The sequence below is a fragment of the Ooceraea biroi genome, chromosome 5, assembly GCF_003672135.1.
Source record: "Ooceraea biroi isolate clonal line C1 chromosome 5, Obir_v5.4, whole genome shotgun sequence".
Classification (NCBI taxonomy): domain Eukaryota; kingdom Metazoa; phylum Arthropoda; class Insecta; order Hymenoptera; family Formicidae; genus Ooceraea; species Ooceraea biroi.
Genome location: NC_039510.1, coordinates 9667453 through 9691122, shown reverse-complemented (window position 1 = coordinate 9691122; position 23670 = coordinate 9667453). Strand labels below are relative to the sequence as shown.

General features: G+C 39.4%; 4 protein-coding genes and 1 long non-coding RNA gene across 10 annotated transcripts in view; 2 read left to right on the top strand and 3 right to left on the bottom strand.

Moving 5' to 3' along the window:
• LOC105281248 (two pore potassium channel protein sup-9) overlaps positions 1 to 8942 on the bottom strand; it is an 85564-nt gene extending 76622 nt beyond the window's left edge. For all 3 annotated transcript variants that reach the window (XM_026969439.1, XM_026969438.1, XM_026969440.1), the window contains exon 1: positions 8307 to 8942. The gene's annotated coding sequence lies outside the window, so the exon portion shown is untranslated. The remainder of the gene's footprint in view (positions 1 to 8306) is intronic.
• A 1808-nt stretch (positions 8943 to 10750) lies between these two features.
• On the bottom strand, positions 10751 to 15515 carry LOC105287010. Of its 2 annotated transcripts, none has more exons than XM_011352372.2 (4): positions 14676 to 15515; positions 12342 to 13978; positions 11790 to 11919; positions 10751 to 11699 (listed from the first exon to the last, which is right to left on the bottom strand). In XM_011352372.2, exons 2-4 carry the CDS (start codon positions 13924 to 13926, stop codon positions 11549 to 11551), a joined length of 1866 nt encoding a protein of 621 aa, XP_011350674.1. In that variant the 5' UTR covers positions 13927 to 13978; positions 14676 to 15515; the 3' UTR covers positions 10751 to 11548. The 2 variants fall into 2 exon arrangements, with proteins under 2 accessions (XP_011350674.1, XP_019889791.1); XM_020034232.1 differs by lacking the exon at positions 14676 to 15515 and adding an exon at positions 14169 to 14669.
• Positions 15516 to 15671: 156 nt separating this feature from the next.
• On the bottom strand, positions 15672 to 23557 carry LOC105287014 (viral IAP-associated factor homolog). Of its 2 annotated transcripts, XM_011352379.3 has the most exons (11): positions 23027 to 23557; positions 22347 to 22531; positions 22061 to 22257; positions 21915 to 21978; positions 21703 to 21828; positions 21354 to 21562; positions 20694 to 21255; positions 16729 to 16870; positions 16411 to 16639; positions 16111 to 16319; positions 15672 to 16010 (listed from the first exon to the last, which is right to left on the bottom strand). In XM_011352379.3, exons 1-11 carry the CDS (start codon positions 23190 to 23192, stop codon positions 15874 to 15876), a joined length of 2226 nt encoding a protein of 741 aa, XP_011350681.2. In that variant the 5' UTR covers positions 23193 to 23557; the 3' UTR covers positions 15672 to 15873. The 2 variants fall into 2 exon arrangements, with proteins under 2 accessions (XP_011350681.2, XP_019889789.1); XM_020034230.2 differs by lacking the exons at positions 20694 to 21255; positions 21354 to 21562; positions 21703 to 21828; ... (2 more) ...; positions 22347 to 22531; positions 23027 to 23557 and adding an exon at positions 17084 to 17232.
• Positions 17242 to 20511, top strand: LOC105287011 (broad-complex core protein isoforms 1/2/3/4/5). Of its 2 annotated transcripts, XM_011352375.2 has the most exons (5): positions 17242 to 17748; positions 17944 to 17983; positions 18175 to 18346; positions 18551 to 18995; positions 19095 to 20511. In XM_011352375.2, exons 2-5 carry the CDS (start codon positions 17979 to 17981, stop codon positions 19325 to 19327), a joined length of 855 nt encoding a protein of 284 aa, XP_011350677.1. In that variant the 5' UTR covers positions 17242 to 17748; positions 17944 to 17978; the 3' UTR covers positions 19328 to 20511. The 2 variants fall into 2 exon arrangements, with proteins under 2 accessions (XP_011350677.1, XP_011350675.1); XM_011352373.2 differs by having other exon boundaries at positions 17944 to 18346.
• LOC113561930 lies at positions 21463 to 21884 on the top strand. The gene is made up of 2 exons (XR_003406530.1): positions 21463 to 21591; positions 21717 to 21884. It is a non-coding gene; the product is annotated as an uncharacterized LOC113561930 (long non-coding RNA).
• Positions 23558 to 23670: the final 113 nt, after the last annotated feature.

Sequence of the window (23670 nt, the reverse complement as noted above, 5' to 3'; positions counted from 1 at the left end):
TAATAAAAGCCATTCATTTAACTTTTATCTTTGCAATTTCCGACTATAAAATATCTCGATAATTAGATGTTAAATGAAGTTTCTGTTAATTCTGAACTGTCCCGAAATAAATTGAAAGACAAAGTTCATTATCTATCGATGTTCCAAATTTGAACTAATCTGGTCAATTTGATTTAATTTCGTTTTTAATCGGCAGCAATATAATTGTCAAAAAAATCAATTTACTGCTTGTCAATTACTATTTTAGTACCTGCCTTTCTCTTTAGATCTTCTTCACGATTTCGCCATTTCTCAGATCGGATAACTCGATAGAAAGATCTTATAATAGACTATCCTGTGTAAAACGTTTAAAGATAATTTTCTGAACGCGAATACAAAAGACATTCATTTAATTTACTTGTCATTCTACACTGCCTTGTACAATTATTTTTTCACATTGCACATTGCAATCTGTTTATATGAATATTCTTATTGTGTGTGTGTGTGTGTGTGTGTGTGTGTGTGTGTGTGTGTGCGCGTGCGTGCATGCTTTAATGTAATCAAAATATAAAATATAACAATTCCCTTTTAATCCACCGCCACAAAAAAGTTAAGTCTTTATCTTGTGTTTAAAGAAAGGCCGGAGGAGGGCGAAGAGAAAAAAATGTAAAAGGTTAAAGCTCTAAACCACTGCACAGCGGATTATGACGTCAAGAGCAAAAAGGTACACGTAATAGGTTTTTGCGATATTGCACTTTTTTGGCATTCCATTAAATTTATAGTTATTTTTGTTCGATATGACGGACAAATAAAATATATCGTAAATTCATACGTGGTTTCTCATTCATAAATAATCAAACGCGCGTAGTTTATTATACGTGAGTGCTTTGTTTCTGATCACAATTATAATTAAATTTGCAGCAATTTATATTAATTCAAAAATTAAAATGGAATTAATTTACGGAAAAAAGGACAGAATTTGCGTGTGATTTTCGTCTCATAATCCGATATATCCAACCGAGGTTGAACCAGAATTTCCATCGACAAGCATCAAAAATAGATTACCTAATATAAATTTAACCGATCCTAGCTTTCGTCGTCCAAGTATTATATTAAATTTCATTTCGCTGTTTTTATCAAATCGAATCGCCGCTATTACTGGCAAACCTCCAAGTTCTTCAGACGGAGAGAATTTCCTTTCATAAAATAGCCAAGGAAAATGGAACGACAGTCGAAATTTGTATGGACATAAAAACGAAGAATTTGCAATCACAAACGTACAATGTCGCATTTAATCATAGATTTCAAAGTATCTCGTTGCATTATAGTAATATGTAAATGAAACACATGTATCAGAAGAAACATCAAATATGTCAATTACATCAAATATATTAAAAATATCAAATTAAATATAAGAAACAAATAGAATATCTATAGAATGTCTAAAGACTTTTCAAAAAATATCTTACATATTAAATAAAATCTTATTAAGCAAACACTCTTGGTTAAAATAGATATAAAAATTATTTTATCAGCGACGCAACTCAAGCAGCAATATTTTTTAGTATTTTTTTCTGATATTATCGAACGCAACCACGTTGCTCATTCTTATACGCTTGCACGTATGCGTTTTTACGACCCTACTCTAACTACATGTATCCTACTTACGTAGATAGAAAGCAAGAATAGTAATAGATGATGTTAAGGGGAAGTATGAAGTTTGCATCATAATGGTGAACAACGAAGTACAATTTCTTTTTGCTTCGATTTCTACATGAGTTACGATGTCGCGCGCACACTACAAGAAAATGCACTCAGAAGGCAAGTGGTCGGGAAATGATTTGGCATCGGACTGACGTAAGTCACGTTTAAAATGACAATCTTCCATAATTGTCTTCACGTAATATTAAAGTTCTTAAAATTCAAATAATTGAATTAGATGCGCACTTGACTACACTGTAATTAATTATAAAATATATTAGGTCTTAAATACCTTAAATACGATTATTGCTCAATGATAATAATCGATATTAAATTTCTGCAGAACGCGATAGATGTATCTAACTAATTTCAGAAGCGAGCATTAGCGAGAAAATAAACGCTTAAAATTGTAAGTCTCACAATAGCACGAAAATTACACCAACAGAGAGTACCTCGTTCAGATAATAAAACATTGATGCATGAATCTGCTGAAGGCCGCCTCGCGTGTTACTTTATAACCAACCACTCTTTTCGTTCATTTCCTCGGTAAATTTATGAAAACGTAAAAGAAAAATAAGATCGTACTCGCGTATAAATAAGACCGTACGCGTATAAATATAAGCGTTGCGGCATGTCATAAAAATGGTAACACAATCAATATTCGCAGTCAACATGCTCGCTTTACGTTTGCCATCAAAGTTGATGTCGAACGGAAGACACCAATTGTGCCATTGAGACGTTCGTTAAAAAAATTTGCTCTCGTTTCATGCGACATCGAGAGCGCATTCGAAAAATGTGTATGTTTGGTCAAGCGGATCGCACCAAACTGCTTTTGTGCTTGGAAGTCCTGTCAGTCTCGTTACGGCGAAGTGTCCCTCGTATTTGCCCTGCAAAGCTCCAACCCAGTATGCTCGTCAAACAGAGCGAGAAACTTAATTGACAAATTGCGAACTTGCGACCGTTACGGGTGGCTTGCGTGTCGTCGTCCGAAGAATCACGAAAGCTCTTATAAAACTCGAATGAAACGTGAGAAATCCGCGTTCGATAACCGAGTAAATACACATAGAATGAACCTTTTCACGCGTATTTTTTGATGCGTTTAAGATAGCAGCGACGCATTGATGGATTGATTGTACTGGCGAAAATCATTAATTATTTGTGGCTGCGGGACGAGAGACTCGCGTGAGACTTGCATTCGATCTGCAGCACACATTCAGGATACTTTTAGTGAAAATGATAAGAGATCCAACTACTAACGCGAATGGATGGCAACCGTGAGTGAAATTAATCAAATTACCAAGTTTATCGGAACACGCCTGCTATAAAGCGTTTCTCTTGAAAGATATACCGTCCGGCGCGATAACGATGCCGTAACGCACGATCGAATCGACACGCGGCCACACGGATTCGCATTATTCGGTTGCGCAATACCGCAAATTCTACGCTCGTCAATTGCATCAAAGTGATTCCTGTCTAGGGTTACACCGTAGTAATTTATCGAGCGTGCGATTGTAGTATCGCGCTGCTCGTTTATCAGGTTTTATTACATCTATCTGTCGTGCAGCGCCCGCGATATGGTATTACTTATTAATTGGATAATTACGCATCCTCGTTACGTCCTCTGTGTGCGTCGATTAATTAATCGACTCAGCCTCTTTCAAGGAAACATGTTGAAATGTGATTTACAATTGTGGATCGAACGAGGAGTATCGCACATGTGCGTGAGTCTCTGTCAGTGTGCGGGTTGTGAGTGATGATGGCAGAAGGAAAAATAATGGGCGGATATGTTAGAATGATGTACAGAGAGGGATGATAAAAGGGATATCGCGCCGAGCGCGATTGCATGGGACGTTTGCGGTATAATTCTATGTCCGAGACATTGTATTATTATATATTTAGCGTGTACGCGCGCGGCATCCCGTCAGAGAAGAAGAACGTGAATCATTTATGTATTACGTACAGTGCGTAATGTATTACAGCGAGATTTTTAAATACGTAAAAAGAGACGTCAGACGGTTATTTTTTCGCACACACCGTTTTTATTAAAAGATCAATTCCCTCTTCGAAGAGACGCGAAGAGAAGTTTTTTACACGTTGTACAGTTTATACTTTTATACACTTTATACTTTATATATGTACATTATTTTTATATAAATTTTTGCAGCGCCTCTTGAAAATTACGCTGCTGGGATATTTTTATATTTTATTATATTTTATAAATTTTTTTACACTCGAGAGATATAAGAATCCTGCTCCTCTAAAGCCTCGCTATATTACATCAATATTAATAGCTTAATGAGTAGTGTGTAGTATTGTGCGGTATGCAGTGGACAATAAAGAATAACGAAGTATTTACATAATTAGATAAACATTAATTATAAAGCTACCCCTGTATAGCCATAATAATAAACCCAGTGTACCTCACTCTATATTATGCTCTGGGCTTTTTGCTTGCGCATGCAAGAACGACAAATAATAATAGCAAACAGAAAAGAAGCTGATACGCTGAGTGTTCTTTTTCGACGTTTGTTATGAGTGAAAATGGAATTCTCCTCATAATAAATAACATCAGGAAGCATTAACATCAAGGGACAACTTGCAATAAAATTTTCTTTTTCGTCGCGACATACATAAAACTAGCATCTTTCGTTACCGAAACGCTATTTTCTCTTAGCGCAAACTATAAACAAAATAATAATTATTATAATTACAAGTTAATGTTAGCATTTTCCTCATCAAGAACTCAATTGATCAGAGAAATAAAACAGAATACCAAACTTACATGAACATTTTTTTAAACACAATTACCGATACGTGGCACAAATTTGTCGTTAGTATCAATTAATCAAGACATTTGCTAAAAATAAAAAGAAGAAAAACGTGGAAAGATAAAACAGGTTATTGATATGAATAAACTAATCACATGCACACGAGTGAGTGAAGGACGAGGTCAGACACGAATATAGAAATAATGTTTAAAGAATCTGAAAGGAAACTCACGTCCGTGGCTGATTTTGGCAATATTCAAAAATAGAAATGCAATCGTTATTCGACAAGGTCCAACAGCGCGCACGATAGTTTCCCTTCATAATTTAGTGTGGTGCTCAAATGTATACCAAACTTTTCGAAAACCGACAAAGAATGACTCACTGGAATCGATAAGAATCAGAGGATTAATTTTATCTCTTCGATATCTCACACACAATGTAAGAAGCGTTACTAAGATTCTACAATACAGAATTGGGTTTCAGTCCATTCCAGGCTTAACTTGATATTGATCTCACGTGAATACAGTAACAAAGGTATTTACACACCCCATCTTACCCAGAGTCATTTTGTACAAACAAGATAAATAGCCACACAAAGTACTTCTTAAACATTTGTACATATAAATGAAAAGTCTTGGTAGCCCGGTAAAATTGCCTCGTGAATTCTTCCGTAGAAAATTATTGAGGAATAAATATGCAAATATATTCTATGATATATATATATATATATCTAATAGTAAATATTTGACGTCGACATCCATCGCATTTTCGAATCGCGACTCAACAGGAAATGTCGCTCGGTTCTGCTTTCGAGTAGTTATCTCTCTCCCACGGAATAAATTTAAGGCAATTTCAGAAGGAATCGTAGAAATGAGCAATTTCACCATCTCCACGTTCATCCGTGACTTGAGGAAACGAGAAGGTTGTACCGAGGTACATCAAGGATCTTGCGTAAATGGATTTTCCTAAAATTCTCTCAATGAATTTTATATATACATAACATAAATTTTAAAAAAGGGAGGCTTATAGTCGCGTGACGATAGACAATTATGACAGTTTTGCGGTGATTCCGTCATCGATTACAAGAGATACGATACATTCTTCGCACCAACTTAACGTCATCTGCATATTTATTACATTTGTGGATTTATCGTCACATGACAATTTGCTGAGCAATTGCTAGTACGCAGAAAGCAGCAGCTGGAGCACGAGCGCGACGCTGCAAACGCGTATATCTGGAGCCGCGTAATGCGAGCTTAAATTCCGGCAGAATGGGTGTCTGATGGGATTTCGGTTTTGGAGCGACTACGTATGCCTGACACGCGTTATCAGCGTCGCTGACGAGGCACCAAGCCGGGCGACGATAACGCGGTTACGGGGCGAGAGAGCGAGGATATGTAGCTGGTTTTAGGTCGGCCACGAACGCGACCGAGCGTCGTTCCAGCTGGTATTAAACCGCGCGGAGCCGAGGTTCACGAATGGAAACGCTTCTGCAGGGAGGACCGCAAGCCCGGAAAAGTACCGACACGCTGCAGTCGGACACGATGATTTTCCATTGCGTCGTACAGACACGGAGCGCCGTCCGGACGCCAATGAACATCCCTCCATCATCCCCCGGCATCCACGCTTTTCCGCGGCGATTCTCGCGCATGGATGCGCGCGAATGCACGCGCGGTCTGCATTTCAGTTGCGAGTTCATAAATCGCGACGGATAAAGGAACCGGAAAGGCGAGGGGGAGAGGAAGGAGGAGAGGAAAAAAGGGGGAAGCCTTCACGTAGATGGATAGACGTACTGAGCTCGTAAAAATCGGTACGGCCGAGAAGCAAGACTCCCGCGTAATTGATGCTCGTCGGCACCTCGTCAGAATTTAATTCGGGGTTTAATCGCGGGACTTTGTAATCTTGAGGAGGAACAAGATCAAGCTTCAACGGAGTAAATGAGCAAACCGGACGTGCGCCGTGTATAAATCATACTGAATTATTTCTCTTCTTTTTTTGATAGCGAGATAATTTAAACTTGACGGGAGCCAAGAAAAGAACGTCGAAAATGAAAGACGTGTGTCGTGAGGACGGATCAAAATTTCAGTTTCAATTTCAGCGAAACTCAATTCACGATGATGTATCTTGATAAACGCAATTTACTTTTGATTAGCTCTCGCGACGGAGCAAGAGCGCGCTGAAATCAGCAAACGGCCGAGCCTAGGGGACGTGACGAATATCGTAAAGTCTGAGAACGATACTGTGACGAAGAAGCAGGGCACAAGAAACTTATGACCATTTTACCGTACGATTAAGCAGCATCAAACTTGATTTCGGTGCTTGATTTAACGTCGTCCCTATAACAATAGCGGAGGCCCTAAAGTCACGTTATACGAGTGTCGCGCGTATGTTACAGAAATATAATAATAACGTCCAATAACCGCGAGAGGATTTAATGTACGAGGCGAAAATTGAATTGCCCCATCACTATCCATTAAAAAATCTTTCCAACGCGTGTAGTACACAAATCAATTATGTTATTATCAATCTGATAATTTCTGCGGATAGATTATCGAGTTTGTAATTTTATTGGGAGAGATTCAGTGAATTTTTATGGCGAGTCGGAAGGGATTACGTTTGCTGAAAAAGACAGCATCGTGGAATACCAGTAATTCCAACGACATCCATAAACGTGCGACGAAATAGTTCCGCCTTCCAGAGTTCTCGATTCTTTTTCTTTCTCTTTGCGTTTTCAATTCTGGAGGTTTCTACAAAGAGACGCGACGAATGAATATTTCTGAATTCAATTTCCTCCGCGCCGTACAATATGCTCGCCACGTAACAGGGACAAGGAAATCAGATTCGCAAAAGAGATTATACTGGAGAGGATATCGATCGGCGTCACGTGTGATCTTCGCCTGGCTATACATCGCGTTTACACCGACAGTATTCTCGTTTATTTAGCCGCGGCCCTTTTCTCTCAGCCCTACAGACAGTACCCCTCGTCAAGATAAATAAGTTCTTTCCTCATAAATAATGCGGTAACGAAGCCCGTTTCTTCTTCTTTTCTTTTTTACCGTTATCCCCCGGTAGAGAATGACGATGCCGGTGAAATTCGCTGATTATGCGAATGCCAGCCGTAAATTTTATCCACAAAATTAAACATTTTCTTAGATCGTGGGTGGCACACGGGAGAGATTATGACCGAGCATTTATGTTTTCGTGCGACTGTCCATAATTTCTTGGAGGAAAAGACCTCCGTCTTCCTCGTGGCTATCACATTCAGCGAGAACGCAGCAGTAAGACTGTTCTTTCGTGGTTCACCAGGTCAACAATCGCATTCATAAATAAAATATTCATAAATAAAATATAGATGAAAGGTAGAATATCTTCAATTGCTCTCGTGAAGAAAAATAAATCAAGTAAACGTAAAGATGTGATTAACTGAATTTCTTCGACACGTGGCGACGTCGATCGCGATGGACCGTCGATGCCAATGACGAGCCAAGTAGCGCAGCCAGCGCTTAGGGCCGTCAGTAGTAACGACACGCGTCGCGTCAGACGCGCGCGCGACAAGGCGCCGCCGCGCCGGTCTCCGACTCTCCAGCCCGACGGATAATTGCGTTCTTTCGCCGAGCCTCGTCAAATCAGAACCGATCCACCGGTTCCGATGCTGCTCAACGCGTAAAATAGAATTTAGAATATCACGATCGGATGTAGAATTCGGCAGGCAAACCTTCCGCCCGGCGATCACGAGTTCGGAGCGGCGCGGCGGAAAGGATGAAACGGTGCGAGTAGGACAGAGAAAGAGGGAGGGAACGAAGAAAGAAAAAGAGGAGAATTAAGGGATGCAACACATAAAAGGCGGCGCTCTCTTACCTCTCTCTACGTCACGGCGAGACGCACGCGAAATCCGTCCACGCCATTCTCTCCCCCTTGAGCACAGCACCGCACTGCACCATACACAGAGCACTGCTTGAGCAACACCTCTCCCTTATCTTCTCGTCGGTCGGTCGGTCTTTATCTTGCTCTATGTTCCTTCGTTTCTCTCGTCCACCTCTCCCTCCCCTTCTCGTCTTGGTCCACCTATTCACTTTCTCTCTTTCTCGATCTAACTCTATCTGTCTGCCTGTCTCTCTCTCTCTCCCCCTCCCCCTCGGTCACGCCGGCAGGAGGAACTCTTCGTCGTCGGCCTCCCTTTTCCCCGGCACCTTCCCCCTGTTCCCGGGGGTGACGATCGGGTCGCGTCAACGAGCGCGACGCGGCGATCAGAAATGATCGCCAACGACGACAACGGCGGCGGCGACGACGGCGATGGCGACGGCGACGGCGACGATGACGACGACGACGACGACGGCGGCGGCGGCGGCGACGTCGTCAACGACGAGGGCGACGTGGGACGTGATCAGGAGGAAGAGGAAGAAGAAAAGGAAGCGCCTCCCTGCGGCACACGCGTGCGCGAGAGAGAGAGACGATCCAGCATCCAGCTACGCCCGTGACAGCGTCTGGGCAACTACTGACGAGAGGATCTGCGCGGTTCCGGCGCAAGCTGTCGTTCGCGTTTTGGCCGGACACGGCGCCACCGTGGACCGCCCCTTTTTTTCCCGCGAGAGGGAAAAAACCCGACGGGGAGGACACCGGAGAAAGGTGGCACGTGTGGGGACAAAGGCAGGATTTTTTTCAAGGGGGAGGGACATGAATCAAAAAGTTACTTCACGATTAAAATACTTCTAATTTAAAATTTAAATACCTTTTGGTATTTAAATTGGTAGTAAAAGGTATATAAATTTCTTTCTTTCTTTCTCACCGCGACAAGCTGTAAGCGTGATGATGAAACAACAGGGGTGGCCGCTAATATCGCGATATCAGAAATTGTGGATGCCTCCCTTTCTGTTCTTTCGCTCTCATATTTCCGTGTCGGTAGTTGCTCGCCGATACTGCAAGTAACGTCGGATACTTCGTCAGGAGCGATATTCTGCCGCCACGCGATTCCTCCTTATTTCCCGCAAATCTCTTTCAGGGGTGGAGGCCCGTTTCCGTAAATTTTTTGGAGTCTCTTCCAGCTGGCGATTCCAATAATTTGCGGCGGACTAGCGCTCCACTTATGATCATAAACAAAGTGATCGAACGCGATAAATCAATCACTCGCGTGATTTTGTTGGTTTTATTTAATTTCTTATATTTCCTCTCCGATCCTCCATAGATTTACGGTCGAGCATCGGTAACATCTTGCTGCTAATAATACTTAAAATGTACTTTGGTTCTTAAGTGAATTCTAACGCAGATATAATTGCCTAAAGCGCATTAATCTTTTTTGTAAAGATACATCATGAAAAAGAATATATCTTATTGAAGTCTACGAAAGCGGAGACCATTTCTAGTCCTATTGAAGACTCGAACTCCATCTTGAACGTCAAAGAAGATGGATTACTTTTCCGAAATGTATCCTCTTGATACTCGAAATAGTACCTTCCTACGGTGTATGTGCTATTCCGAAATAAATCGCGGAAGCGAATGAGCTTTCTGCCACTTTGAAATTTTAGTTCCTCGCGACGGTACGCAGATTGTGTCGGCAAGGAAACAACGAAATGCACGTGTTTAAAATTGCATTAAGGTTTATCGAAAATCAGCTGGTCGCGTGATGCCGATTGAGGCCGCGAAGATTACATATTTATTCGCCGAGATACCGCGAGGCATCTCGACGAGATGAGTTTTGCGCGGTCGATATCGCGCGTTACAACGTCGCAATTCGACGTACTGGCTACGGGCTCGAGCGTGCTGATATCGTACGTCGTTAAAAAGGCGAAGCCACCCTTTACCCGTCGCGACACGAGCTCCAGTGAATTCGAACATCGGTTACGTGACGGGATGCTTCATTATAATTTATGGCTGAGAACGACGACGTGTAAATAGCGACGGACAGGCAGTACTTCGTGGAAAGATCGGAATCACGACCGGAAGTAATCTCGCTTTCTGCATAACGACGATCTAACTTCTGCTGTCTATCGCAACTTGGTCACGACTTCACACACGCGCATGTTAGTTGCGTTAGTTTAGGAACGCAACATCTTTTCCCAAATTAAATGAATTATTATCCATTATTGTCCATATTTTCATTTGTTTTAATTTTTATTTTAATTACGTCTTCCTTCATATCTCGAAAATTTGATAATAATTTTAATCGTATATTTCAACTTTAATTAACTTCAATTTTCCTAGAAAGATCCTTCAACAACCTTGTCCTCGTAAAGTAGGATCTCACAGAAAATTGTTTTATTTAAGCTAGTATTTGATTGATATAATATTTTATCATCAAAATATAATTTACTCATAACTCAATTTTATTAATACATTTATTATAAAGATAAATATATAAACGCTCTAATGTTGTCAAGTCGGAATAAAAAGAACATATATAAAAAGACAAATTTTAGTATAATACTTTTCTCTCTCTCTCTCAATCGAATAAAATAAATATGAATAAAAAAACTTAACTCTTCTCATCTATATAGATGCTCGTTATTTCGTATTTCTTTAGAAACTTAAACTTTTTCTGGGCAGAAAATCAATTTTTCTTTCGTTCTAGTTTCAAAATTATTTTTCTGTGTCAAACAGTTCTCTCATATGCTAACTTGAAATCAAAATTGCATTGAAATTAACTAAAAGGTAAAAAATTGTTATGAATTTGCATCCTTTCAGCTCGACTCAGCAGAGAATCCGTGACGCACGAGAAATACGATGATGTGAAACACATTGTAAAATAAACTGAAAATATAACAAGATTGCACTACCGGAAATAAAGAAAGAAGTATTGTCAAAAACATTTTAGCGAAAAGTATAAAAAAATTATAAGTAATGACATGACAAATACTGACCTCGTAAACGTATGTATAAAAATATAAAACTAGTCATAGTACAACTATTAAAATATTAAATTATCGTTTTTGGTTTTGTAAACATATTGTATATGAAAAACTAATGCCCTATATATCGAATTTCCATGTGTATGTTGTGATGTTCAAGTACTTCAACTTCCGTAGTTGTTGAGTTTTTCGTTATCAATATGAAGATATCAGAATACGAGAGTTAATAATCATTAACATCCCCGTAGGCTTCGTTTTTTAATCGTCGTGAAGGAGTATGTGTCGCTGAAAAGCGCGAAATCTAATATATGACTTTGAGCACTTGTTACAAGTATAGAACTTTTCGGGGGGTACACCATACGATACACCGTGTATCTTCTTCAGGTGCTGAACTAGTGATGATTTATATCTGCGAATATTACAATTACATGTAAATTTACGATTACACGTAGATGAAACGGTGAGCAGAAATTCGTATTATTTGTCTGCATTTTTTTACCTGTACATTTTGTCGCAGATGCGACACTTAAAATCCTCCCTGTAGAACTTGCAACGAGTAAAATGTTTTCTGAAGTGATGCTTCTCGTGAAATAGTTTTCCACATTCAGCACATTGGATAACATATACATCTAAAACATAGGTGCCATTTGTTACATGCCAAAGGACCCCGCACATTTTATAGGAAAAATCGGCTTCGGTCAAATTGGCTGAAATTGAAATATGTTGTAGTTTAGGTGATGCTGATTAAAAGTTTCCTTAGGCAAAAACGCCAAAAATCAAAAATATAAAAGATACAACGACTTAAAGTGAGTAAAATTGGAGTTTAAAAAATGTTTAAGTCGTCGTATCTTTTATATTTTTGATTTGTGGCGTTTTTGCCTAAGGAAACTTTTAATCAGCATCACCTAAACTACAACATATTTCAATTTCAGCCAATTTGACTGAAGCCGATTTTTTCCTATAAAATGTGCAGGGTCCTTTGTTTTTAAACCATTTTCCCAGCAAAAGTAAGACTGACAACGTTTCAGAAATATTTTTAAATATTTTTTACCTCGCTTCTTTTTCTGCTGCTCGTCTTTGGATTTGGAAGCGGAAACAGTTTCGGCCAAAACTGTATTTTCAGCAAGTGCTTCATTTTGTAAAGTAGCCTTGCTTTTATCCACCGAAGAGCTCTCCAAATTTAGGCGGTTCGTTTCATCAAGGCCGTTTACGTTTTCCGTGAATTCCGTGAATTCCGAGGATCTTTTAGACTCGTTGGAGTGTGCAATAAATTCTGCAGAATATGTTTCGAAACCATTATCCCGCGCTTTAGTGGTATGACACGGTGGCGCATTCTGCAATTCATTTTGTTCCATTGATAGCGCACTCGCACCGTTCTCAATTACTTTCGCTGTACTATTGCCGGCGACGTGTGCATTTTCCCTGATAATATCCATTGCTTCGACCTCCTCGTAATAAAGATTTTCATTCGAATCCTTCAAAATGTCGCCAAATATATGATAATAATCGCTGTAGAAGTCAAATAAATCGGAGGTATAGAGTTCCGCTTCACTGTTGTCACTGCTGGTAAAGGTCGAGGTCGGCTCTTCATAAAATATGATGTCCTCGTAGGACGTACAGTTCATACAAGTGCAAGTGTACAGTACTTTAGGTTTGAACAAGTAACTCGACGCAATGTCTCCGTCCATCAACCCGCCTTCCGGGTCGTCTATCAGTGAATACTCGTTATTCGTAAATCTGGTTTGGAAAGTTTTAGGCTGCGTGCTGTTGAGCTCCGTTAACCCGCCAGAAACCACGGGATTGTAATTCATGTCGTACGGTTTTCTTTTGAAATCGCGGACTTCGCTGTTACAGTAGGAAACGTTAAATAACTCCTCCGAACCTGCGTCAATATCATTTTTATTTGTACAGCTTCTGTTTGTAGAGCCTGAAGCGTTAGATTCGTAAATGCTTTGACTAAATGTTAAATCGTTATTGAGAAAGTTATCAACATTTTGCAGAATGACTACTTCATCGTTCATGTTCACATCCGGAACAGCGATTAGCCCAAAGTCGAAGTCTGGTTTCTCGTTCGATACTTTTGTTTTGATATCATCAGTTTTATCGGCCTTTATTATTTTCTTTGGTTTTCTGTCATACAAATACTTCCTAGTATTATTACTAGATTTTAGTTTCTTCGTTGAGATATTCTCCTCCTTCGGTAAAACGCTTAGGGTGTCTACTCGAGCAACTTTTTGCAATCTTTTATTTTTGTTATTATTCCAATCGGGTGCATCACACTGCAGGTTTAACGGATTGTGCACCTGTTTCCGTTGATGTAACTTTGACGATGCGATTTTATTGTAAGTAGCTTCTTTGTCAGAATCAGTGCTGGACAATGTCTCGTTTAGCTCGCAAGGGGTATTTGTATGTTGCATGTTTAGTAGAGAATAGGTATCCATCTTGTGCGATTTAGGAGCTTCACAATTTTTGTGTGCCTTTATATTACTATTCCTTAAAATATTAGGCAGACTCCGTGTAGGCAGCAATGTACTGTCTTCAGTCCTATTTGCTATGTCTTTTCTAGTATCTGCATCTTCCAGAATAATGACCTGAGAGCATTCCACATCAGCCAGATATGTTTCAGTATTCTTCATGCTTTTCCTGGTATTAGCATACTCAGCTCCAGTAAGCGAGACGAACCTTTAGCTAAAGACAGAGTAACATTGTTGGTACATACCTTTTTTGCAATCGATGTGTGTTTAATAATATGTGCCCTTGATAAAATCACAAATTTGAGATATGGAAATGAATGTTTATTATTGGTTGTAATTGTCTATTTCTAACCTTGTTGCGAAATTAACATAACACAATATCTTTGATTGATAAAGAGCTTTACCTTCATTTACTAATGGTAAATGTCTAATGTCTTTTGGCTTATCTAAAGTCATAACAAACGTGGATACAAGTCTGACAGGCACATATTACATGTTTTAGATAATTCTATAATGTGTATAAAATATAAATATTTATATCTACGTAAACGTAGAGACAATTCTTACAGGAAAAATATATAAAATTGACACACAATTTTACAAGGAAAACTTACCCACGAAAGATGTATATATTTAAACATAACTATTTGAAAATATTCAAAAAACTTTTCAATTTAAATATTTATGATATTTTGCACACACATTGTTCAATTTCTTATAGCCTTCTTTTAATTAAAAAAACTTGTTACATCGATCAACGTAATGAAACTCAGAATATAGAAGGCGGGTCGGGAAGAAAGTCATTATTTCTCAAGAAGCGAGATAAAAGGCAGTATAAAATTGTTACTTTTTATCACATATTTAGTTTAAACAATTTACCATAAGTACCATATACACGTTGTCACACTTACTTCGCAGCAGCGCGTTCCGCCTGACAATTCCTCTTCTCGTTTTACTGCGCAGAGGAGTATTCGCGAGTATTCGATATTTATTTATCGATGATCACAAAACTATATACTGATACATCCCCGTCGATCCCCTACCAGTGACCAAACTGAACTGAAGTAACTGATTCAACGAGGGGGCTCGCATTGGCGCACAAAAGAGTGCGACTCTAAACAAGAAAAGAAACCTGAGAAGTCCTTGAGAGCGATAGTCGCGGAAAGAGACTCTCCAGAGTCGGAACTGTAAACACTGTCGCCTCTAATGAACCGTTTTTCTAAATATCGATATACACGTGCCCGGCCTATAGCTTGTGGCGACGTTCAATGCATTGAAAACGTATTATATTATACATTCTTCTAATAGGGCCCGCGAAAGTGTAGATGGCTCCACGCAAAAATTGCATCAGTTATTATGATTATCGGGGAAAGATCGCAGTCGTTTGTTTGGCGAAGTGCGATTATTAGACCAGGGGTTCTCAAACTGCATTTTGACATACGATTTTGAAATTTTTGATTATGAAATTTTTGTTTCCTTATACGTAATGGTTAACTATAACAGTCGATACAAATTAACGCAAATAATTTATGTTAATATATTATATATTAATATTATATTATATATATTTTTTACATTTTTACACTGCGATAATTGTATAATATTAGTTTTTACGCTGTGATACACAAATAATCTTTATTAACTTATCTTTGCATTGGTTAAGACCCAATCCGCTATGTATGTGTGTGTATGAATAGATAGAGAAAGAAAACATAAGTTAATATTTATTGATTTATTTTTATGTAACTTATATAATTAGGACAATAAAAGTTTATTAAATATTGATTAAATTTGATCAGGTTAGACAGATTATATTTGTATTGTGTTTGCATTAATTAGTATTTTAACTATATATGTACATATAAATTCCTTATAAATTCTTTAGGAAAATTAGTATAACCATAAAGTGAGAGATAATATAGTAAAATATTTTATTAAAACGAACAGTATTATATATAACAATTTCGAAAACAATATTTGCAAGTGAATTCATTTATACATGCCACAATAATCATATAAAATAAATAAGATGTCAAACCATTTTTATATACCTGAGATAATACTTATTAGGTATCTGTTTGTATAACAATCTCAAAATGACTTAGTAAATTACCAGTCATTACCATCATCGTCGTTATCGTTTCCATTCTTCAAGCTTGTAAATAACACGTCCCTTACTTTGGGTCGAGGATCTTCTTTAATGTTTGTCGATACTGCCTCCCCTTGCCCCAACATCCACTCCAACTCTAATGCAGCACGATAAATAGCACGATAAGCCCCTTATCATTATACCTTCAGTACATTTCTTTTTTTAATTAAAATACTTTTTTTAATCAAATGTATCACCTGCTTCGGTCAATTTCATGCCACGCAGCTCGAGAGGGCCAATAATCTGCTTCGTCATATTCCCATTGTGGTAGATGAATATCGTGGGGAGATTGCCGTCAGGCCAGTTAGGAATACAGGTGGTGGAGATGCTCTTCAAAAACTTCGTGGTAGGAAACTTCCTCGCCAGGCTACCGAGATACTGATTGATCAGGGTGCAGAGCGGAATGCTAAAACGCAACGCGATCAATTAACTTCTTCGATGCTCGTTAGCAGAATCAATACTCGTCACTGTCATCCCTCTTTCTCTCTTCATCGTACCCGGATTTATAAAGATGCAGAACGACCCAGATCTCCTCGCCGGCATTGTTGACCTCTCGGACGTAGTCCTCGGCGGATATCTCTCGTACCTCTCCGTACTTGGACTTGTTCGCCAGCTCTTTCATCTCTGCTATCCTCCTTTGTCGGTACTCCTCGAGAACCCGTTCATCCTCCTCGTCCTCCAGCTCGTCCAGTTCATCCAAGCTCTTCCCTTCCAAGTCATTAGACGCTACGTGCAGATGAGGTAACATAAGGTGAATTGCAGTTAAGACAGGAATCCCATTTAAAGGGGCGATGTAACATGGAGATTTGAATTACCATGGCCTGTTTTCTCGTCTATGGTACTCTCTATGAGGTTTACTATTTGATCTTCCGTGATCTCTTGCTCTTTCTTCCTTTCAGGTATGATGCCTTTTCTTCTGAGAATATCATTCCACTCAGTGTCCTCATTCGGATCTTGCTGCAATTGAAAGACAAACCTCGCAGATAATTTTGCTGAGACGATACGAGATATACGAACTGAGCGTGTACGTTGCAAGGCATTAAAGAATCGAAATAGAAATTACGGCGTTTTCCTTAGCGTACATGCACAATCACGTTGCCATATAAGGAGCCTCGCGCGTGACTAACCTCAATCTGTTGTCGGGCAAAATTTTTTTCTGCGGGTACTTACCATTCTGGAAAATTAATATCAAATGCTGGCAACTTATTAATTCACGTAAAACTGATTGCGTTTTGTATTCTCTATGTGCACTAAATTCTCATTAAAACATGTTAAAAAATTGATTGTCGCAACGTGAGAGAGATCGACGACAGCTGATCTATCCCTACCTGGCCCTGGGTCTCCACTTGGCGCTCGCACAGTGCAGAACTGGCCGACTGGCGCAATAAGTTAGAGTAAGAAAAAATATACTTGTCTCACTTTAACGTATTGCATCAGACAGCTACAAAGAACAGACCGGGTGTTCCATAGATGTCCCCGTGCACGATTTGTTGTACAACGAAAGATAAATCTGTTTATATAGCTGATAGCTGAAACAAATTATTTGTTCACCGCGTCTTGTTGTGTTTGGAAAGTCGCGTTCGATGTATTACATGAGAGTATATCGAGTCTATCGTTTGTTTCATTAATTACAAAAATTAACGTGCCGGTAAAGATAACTTTGCTATAGGCGTGGATGGATGTGTCTTAACTAACCTCCAAAAAACAAAGTGGACGCGTGTCTCTCCTGAGATCTGACAATCGACGTTAACAACAAAGTGCCTTTGCTAAAAATATTTTATACCTCTAATCAGATTTTTATTGTTAATATTTTCCGTTCTACGTTGTTCCACGATGTAAGATATTCCTAGTACCTAATTTAATAATTACATTTCTAATATGTTTTTAAATTTTATTATAAATTTTTCTCATCACTTACAATATCTCACAAAATAGTTGTAATTTTTGTGCAATGTAATACATATAAATAGTCTTTCTTGATAATTAAGACTACAATGTTGTAATGAAAACATTTTATTTTTCATGAGCAGTTTGCTCGTCACTGAGCCTATCATGGGGCCTGTAAATGGGGTAAGTAATTTACCTACTCAGGGTAATTGCCCCAGAGGTGCACAGCAATTTTGCATCTCCTGGAACTCTTACCAGTCAAACATGCACAGCGCATTTCCAAAGCTGTTGAGTTCTGAGCAATTCGTGGATGTGACTCTGGCTTGTGAGGGGGGCTCAATAAAGTGTCACAAAGTTGTGTTGTCCGCCTGCAGTGATTATTTAAAACGCCTTCTGCTGGAGATACCGTGTGCTCACCCTGTCATCTTCTTGAGGGACATGAAACTGTGGGAGCTCCAGGCTCTGCTCACGTTTATGTATTGTGGAGAGGTGTATACGGAGCAGCAACATCTCGCTACACTGATGCAAGCAGCAGATGTCTTGCAGGTATCTTGTGTTTTAGCTGTAATATTTTGTTTATAATATTTTTATATATTTATAATATTTTGTTCTCATTAAGCCTAGCGAAAGTATATTAATAATTTTTACATTACTTTTTAGAAGTTTTTGAAATTTGATCCTTTGCATAATTCTGTTTTAAAGAAACACTATAATTCTCGTACGCTTTTACCTGCAAGAACTCTTTGTTAGATACATGGCTTATCTCTGGTACGTGAAAGCTCGTTGAATGACAGCAATACACAGTCGTCTGATTCTAATCCACCTGTCACTTCGCCAACGCCTACCCACGATGACGTTGCCCAAGTCAAGACCGAGAACGCTTCATCCACCAACGAAAGTAACCCTGACTCTCCCGCGTGTTCAACAATGGCCACGACCAGCACGGCAAACGGCTCCTCGGTCACCATTACTCCTGTCTCGCTCAATTCTAACACATCCAACTTGAATATGGAGCGCAGCGAAGCACCGGAGCATCCGGAGAAGGCCCTCAGCGACTCTTGCGACGCAACCGAAATTGAGGTGAAGATGGAGACAGACAAGCAGGTCGTTCAACAGCACAACAGCAAATCGTATTCCATTAACACGGTACGGACTAGCAATCGCAACACTAGGAACTCACTCCCTGTGATCGAAGGTAAGAAACTTCTTACACCCTTTCTGGATATGTCAATGTGCCGTTCAACTGGAAGGAGGTTTTGAGATAAACTTGAATGTATTAAACGTTTTCTTTCAGCCACTTGCCAAAAAGAAACTTCCTATGGACGACGACGAAGGCGCTCGGAAAAGGAACTCAAGCAAGCGTCGGACATGGTGGCATGCGGCATGACGTTCCAACGAAGCTCAGACAAGTACAAGATACCGATTAGCACGATTCGGTTCTATATGGCGCGAAAGGGCATGCTGAAAAAGCGAAAGCGCGGCCGCGCTAGTCTTGGCACGAGTAGTCAACCCATCGACATAATATAGTATGGACTGCGCAATTCGTACAAAGAAATAGTGAGTGTCCTAGGCTTCAGTTGATTCCATCAAATTGTTTTTATCGTCGAACAATAAAGCTGTTCCAGATCATGTCTCGTTCGCTATTTTTTTAACTCTCTTTTGCAGCATTTAAATAAACTCTCATATTTTATATTATTAATTATTTTATATTTTTCTTTCCAATTCACATGCCTCATTATTCATTCGCGGCATCGCAAACATGCTCGTACGCTGGTTTTCAAGACTACTACCTTTCGGACGCGGCATTAAAATTATACACACACACATACACACGAAATTAGTTTATTAAGAATTAGTTCTTAATATAAAGTCCCGAAGTTTGCTAAAAAGTTTGAGACGGGCTTTCCGGTCAATACAGTACATTCATGAAATAATACTATAATTATTATAATAATTATATCATAGTCATATAATTATACATATTTTATAATACTAAGTTGCTATGATAATTATATCGTAGTCATATAATTATATTTTATAATACTACCTTGCTATGATAATTATATCGTAATCATATAATATACAATGTGCCTGTTATCAATGTACCTACGCACACAAATAAGAATCAAATCTATTATTGTATATAGACTTGATTATATATACATGTGAGATGTATATGTACATAATATACAATAATGCAATTATATATTAATTATTAAATAATACTCTACTTATTATTTTGTCTCCAAATTACATTGCAATTATAAAAATGTAACATGACTGTTACCTTGTAAATTATAGCAGCACGCGCAGGAGAGATGGAATGTCACAAGTTACAAGTTACAAAATAACTCTGTTTATTTGTCACTATAGTATAAGAATTGATGGTCAAATTTGGTACAATTTTGGTATAAAACAATGTATCTTGAAGCAACCGCAGCGTAAGTAGCCTCTTGTTCAGCCAATCGCGTAACCAGTATATTTTCAGAAAACAGATTCAACATATATGACGAAAATAAAGACATTACATTTACAACAAATACTTGTTTTGGCACTTTCCTAGTATATCAGTTATACATCAGTCTTCGTATCTGTATATCCTGCAATGTGCGATTAGCAATCTGTGGTCATAGGCCCTTGCAAATGAGAGTGCTCTTCGTTAATATTGTACAGCATTAAAATAAATATGGAAAATACATACATAATACTTATGATAAAAATATGCCCACTTGATTAAACAATAAATGCGAGAGTACCTTAAGTAACATGCAACGAAATAGTAAATCTTGGTCTCTTGACTTTTAATTTACTTAAAAAAAATACTCGTTTCTAAAAATTTTTATCTATTCTCTTGACCTATTGTTTCATTTGATTGCTGAGGTTTCGTCTCTACGGGGAGCGCAAACGTGGCGATGGCAGCGCACAGTGCAGTTGCCGCGTAAATAGCCATTGCACCTGTGATCGACCACTGTAGAAACACCTGCGCGATGTACGGAGTAACCATCGCGCCGATTCGCGCCATGGCGCTACACGCGCTCACGCCTACGCTACGCAAATGCGTGGGGTACACTTCTGGCGTGTAGACGTACGCGGCTTGAAACACGCCGGCGATCAGGCCCCTCGCTAAGAAGATGGCGATGGTCAACGACGCGCGACTCAACAGGCAGGTCCTGCCCAGGAAGCAGACCACCATGGCAAACATCACCAGCTGGCAAGCCATCGTTTTTCGCTTGCCGATCTTCTCGATCGCGAAAACGGTGGAGAAAATCCCGGGGAACTCGGCTAACGTCGTCCAGAGCAGATCGATGTAGTCGCCACGCCGTAATTGGCACTCGAGCTGGCACGCGCCCTCGTCTTTGCTCGTCGTGCCCCACGCACCGCACTGCTCCGACGATGTGCGAAAGAGTTCCGTCGTCATCAGCACCACGCCGTAATAACAGAATGCTGTACTCATCCTGAAAACGCAGGACCACTAAGCGTGCTTAAAACATTCTCGGTGCTATCAACCGAGACGGTTGTAGGAATGTCGAAGTCTTCACAACTTTCCACTCACCATACGAGCCACAATAAAGTGGACGTTTTGCACATTTCTTTACTAAGAACATCCTTGAGTCGACTGTGATGAGACTGATAGAATCGATCCATCACTAGTCTCCCTAGAGGTAATGATTTTTTATTTTCTCTAGCTACGCGCTCCAACGTCGCGATTGCGAGGTCCGTTCTCCCGTTTGCCATGTCGAACATCGTAGACTCCGGAAGCCACTGCAAATACATGCAATACTGAATACTTGGTAAATTTTGCTAAAGAATTTATTCGAAGGAATTCGAACTCCCCGAGATATCGATGGCCAATATAAATGGCTAGATAAACGATGTAAATCAAAAATATGTAAGACTATTACCGGTGTTATTACAGCAAAGATGAACAGCGGGACGGATGATAGTATCAGAAGCCACTGCCATCCGAAGTTGGGCATGACGATCAAGGCAATCGCGACCTCGAAACAAGCGCCGAGAGCCCAGAAACACTAGCAACATAAATTGTTTTTATACTATCGCTGCAATAAAAATATGTTATACATAACATTAATTTATATACTTCACGTGAACCTACGTCTAATAGGATAACGCATCTGGCTCGTTGTTTCGCTGGCAGAAATTCTGCGTATAGTGTTACCCTACAGAATGAGACATGACGGTAACAGCGCGTTGCAAGATAAGTAAGTCGCTGGTTATTTAAGAAACTTACCAAATACTTACGATTGTGGCACACAACCAATAGCAAACCCAACAACTCCTCTGAGCAGTAGGATCCAGAGGAAGCTTGGTGCAAACGAGCTTAGAAACGCGTAGTAAGACAGAAGTACTGCGCACAAAGTTAAAGCTTGTTTGCGGCCGTATCTGTCGCTCAGAATGTTCCAGAAAGTGGAGCTTAACATCATACCAAGAAAGACTACCTGAAAATTGGATTTTTGCAAGAATAAGTATTACAGTTCTCACAATCATTATACATCTGCAAGAATAATAATGCAAATCTAAAAATTACTGTTGTCGTCAGTGCTTGCTGATATCTAGAAATGCCCCAATCGCAATGCAACGATGGACTGAGGATGCTCAGTATCGTAATCTCCATACTGTCTACCATCCAACAAAGACCCGTGAACAGAGACAATTTTACTTGGAACTTCCCGAAGCCCAAGGCATTGATGGCTTGTACCACGGTGAATGTATCTGCCAAATTTATCAATAGACAATTTCAATGGGATTTAATTACCCCATAGAATCTTACGCTTCTTTACATATCATTACAGCACGTCTAAATCTGCTTTATACACAAATAAAATATACAAGCACACATTATCCTCTTAAATGTTAAACAACCAAATATATTCATGTAACTGTAAAACAGAATTCTACAGAATCATGTATGTATAGATACACACAACTTTTTCACGTGCATGCATTCCTAACATACATACATTGTTGTTAAAGATACTTTGCAACGTCCTCCGTGTTATCAGCACAACTCTTAATAGCCATTAGTAAAACCAGCCTCCCGAGTGTTATGTTGTCATGCGGCTCTTAAGTATTTACATGATGTACCATCCTCTATTGGTGTTAACGTTAGGTAAACCCTATTGTACAATTAGGATACGGCAAATAATTAGAAAACTATCGTACGTGATCCATCATGTAGTTTTACAGATTTGACTCGATGCAACATACCATCGGGTATAACCACAACGGATGAAAGCTCCATCGATCGTTCAGTGCCATTTTCGAGGCTCGGGTGGCAACTCGATGTGCTGCGAGCGTAAATGTTCAACTCGGCACCGTGCGATTCCTCTAACTGGCGATATGGCTCGTTGGACTTTCCATCAGGACTCGACATAGTGCACGACACGTTTACTCCGACGCACAAACCGATTTTTGAGATTGATATTTTTTTACATTTGTCGTCACGAAGGCATCGAGAGAAATCGCAATTCGAAATCTCCGTTCTGCGATCCAAATGTGTCACTTAATACGTTCACTTTAATTTCACGAAACTCACGTATGGTTCACATCATCGTACAACATAACTGTCACTGGTTTTGTAGGTTAATGTGCCAATTATACACGTAGGTAAATATCAAGGCCGTCTTAACGACATTCTCATTCTTGATATAAATTAAATAGCTGCATTATTCTTTTTATTGGCACACATTTCAAGATATTGTTTAAAAGAATTGATAAAAAAGAAGGGAAAAAGGAAAATAGTGGCAAAACCATAGAACAACAACGAGAAGATGGGCAACTCATCTTTGAACATCGATCGAAGCCACAGAAATCTATCCGAAGAACGGCTCATTTCAGAGTAGTTTCATATC

Excerpts from the sequence above, each read along its gene's own strand:
- LOC105287011 (XM_011352373.2), top strand. The coding sequence starts at position 17,966 with ATGGGGCCTGTAAATGGGGTAAGTAATTTACCTACTCAGGGTAATTGC. Across the intron at positions 18,347-18,550 it reads AAGCAGCAGATGTCTTGCAG|ATACATGGCTTATCTCTGGT; the intron begins GTATCTTGTGTT and ends ACTCTTTGTTAG. Across the intron at positions 18,996-19,094 it reads CTCACTCCCTGTGATCGAAG|CCACTTGCCAAAAAGAAACT; the intron begins GTAAGAAACTTC and ends GTTTTCTTTCAG.
- LOC105287014 (XM_011352379.3), bottom strand. The coding sequence starts at position 23,192 with ATGTCGAGTCCTGATGGAAAGTCCAACGAGCCATATCGCCAGTTAGAG. Across the intron at positions 21,979-22,060 it reads ATTGGTTGTGTGCCACAATC|GGTAACACTATACGCAGAAT; the intron begins GTAAGTATTTGG and ends CTCATTCTGTAG. Across the intron at positions 16,320-16,410 it reads CTGCATCTTTATAAATCCGG|CATTCCGCTCTGCACCCTGA; the intron begins GTACGATGAAGA and ends GTTGCGTTTTAG.
- LOC105287010 (XM_011352372.2), bottom strand. The coding sequence starts at position 13,926 with ATGAAGAATACTGAAACATATCTGGCTGATGTGGAATGCTCTCAGGTC. Across the intron at positions 11,920-12,341 it reads GCAGCAGAAAAAGAAGCGAG|ATGTATATGTTATCCAATGT; the intron begins GTAAAAAATATT and ends CCTATGTTTTAG. Across the intron at positions 11,700-11,789 it reads ATCTGCGACAAAATGTACAG|ATATAAATCATCACTAGTTC; the intron begins GTAAAAAAATGC and ends TAATATTCGCAG.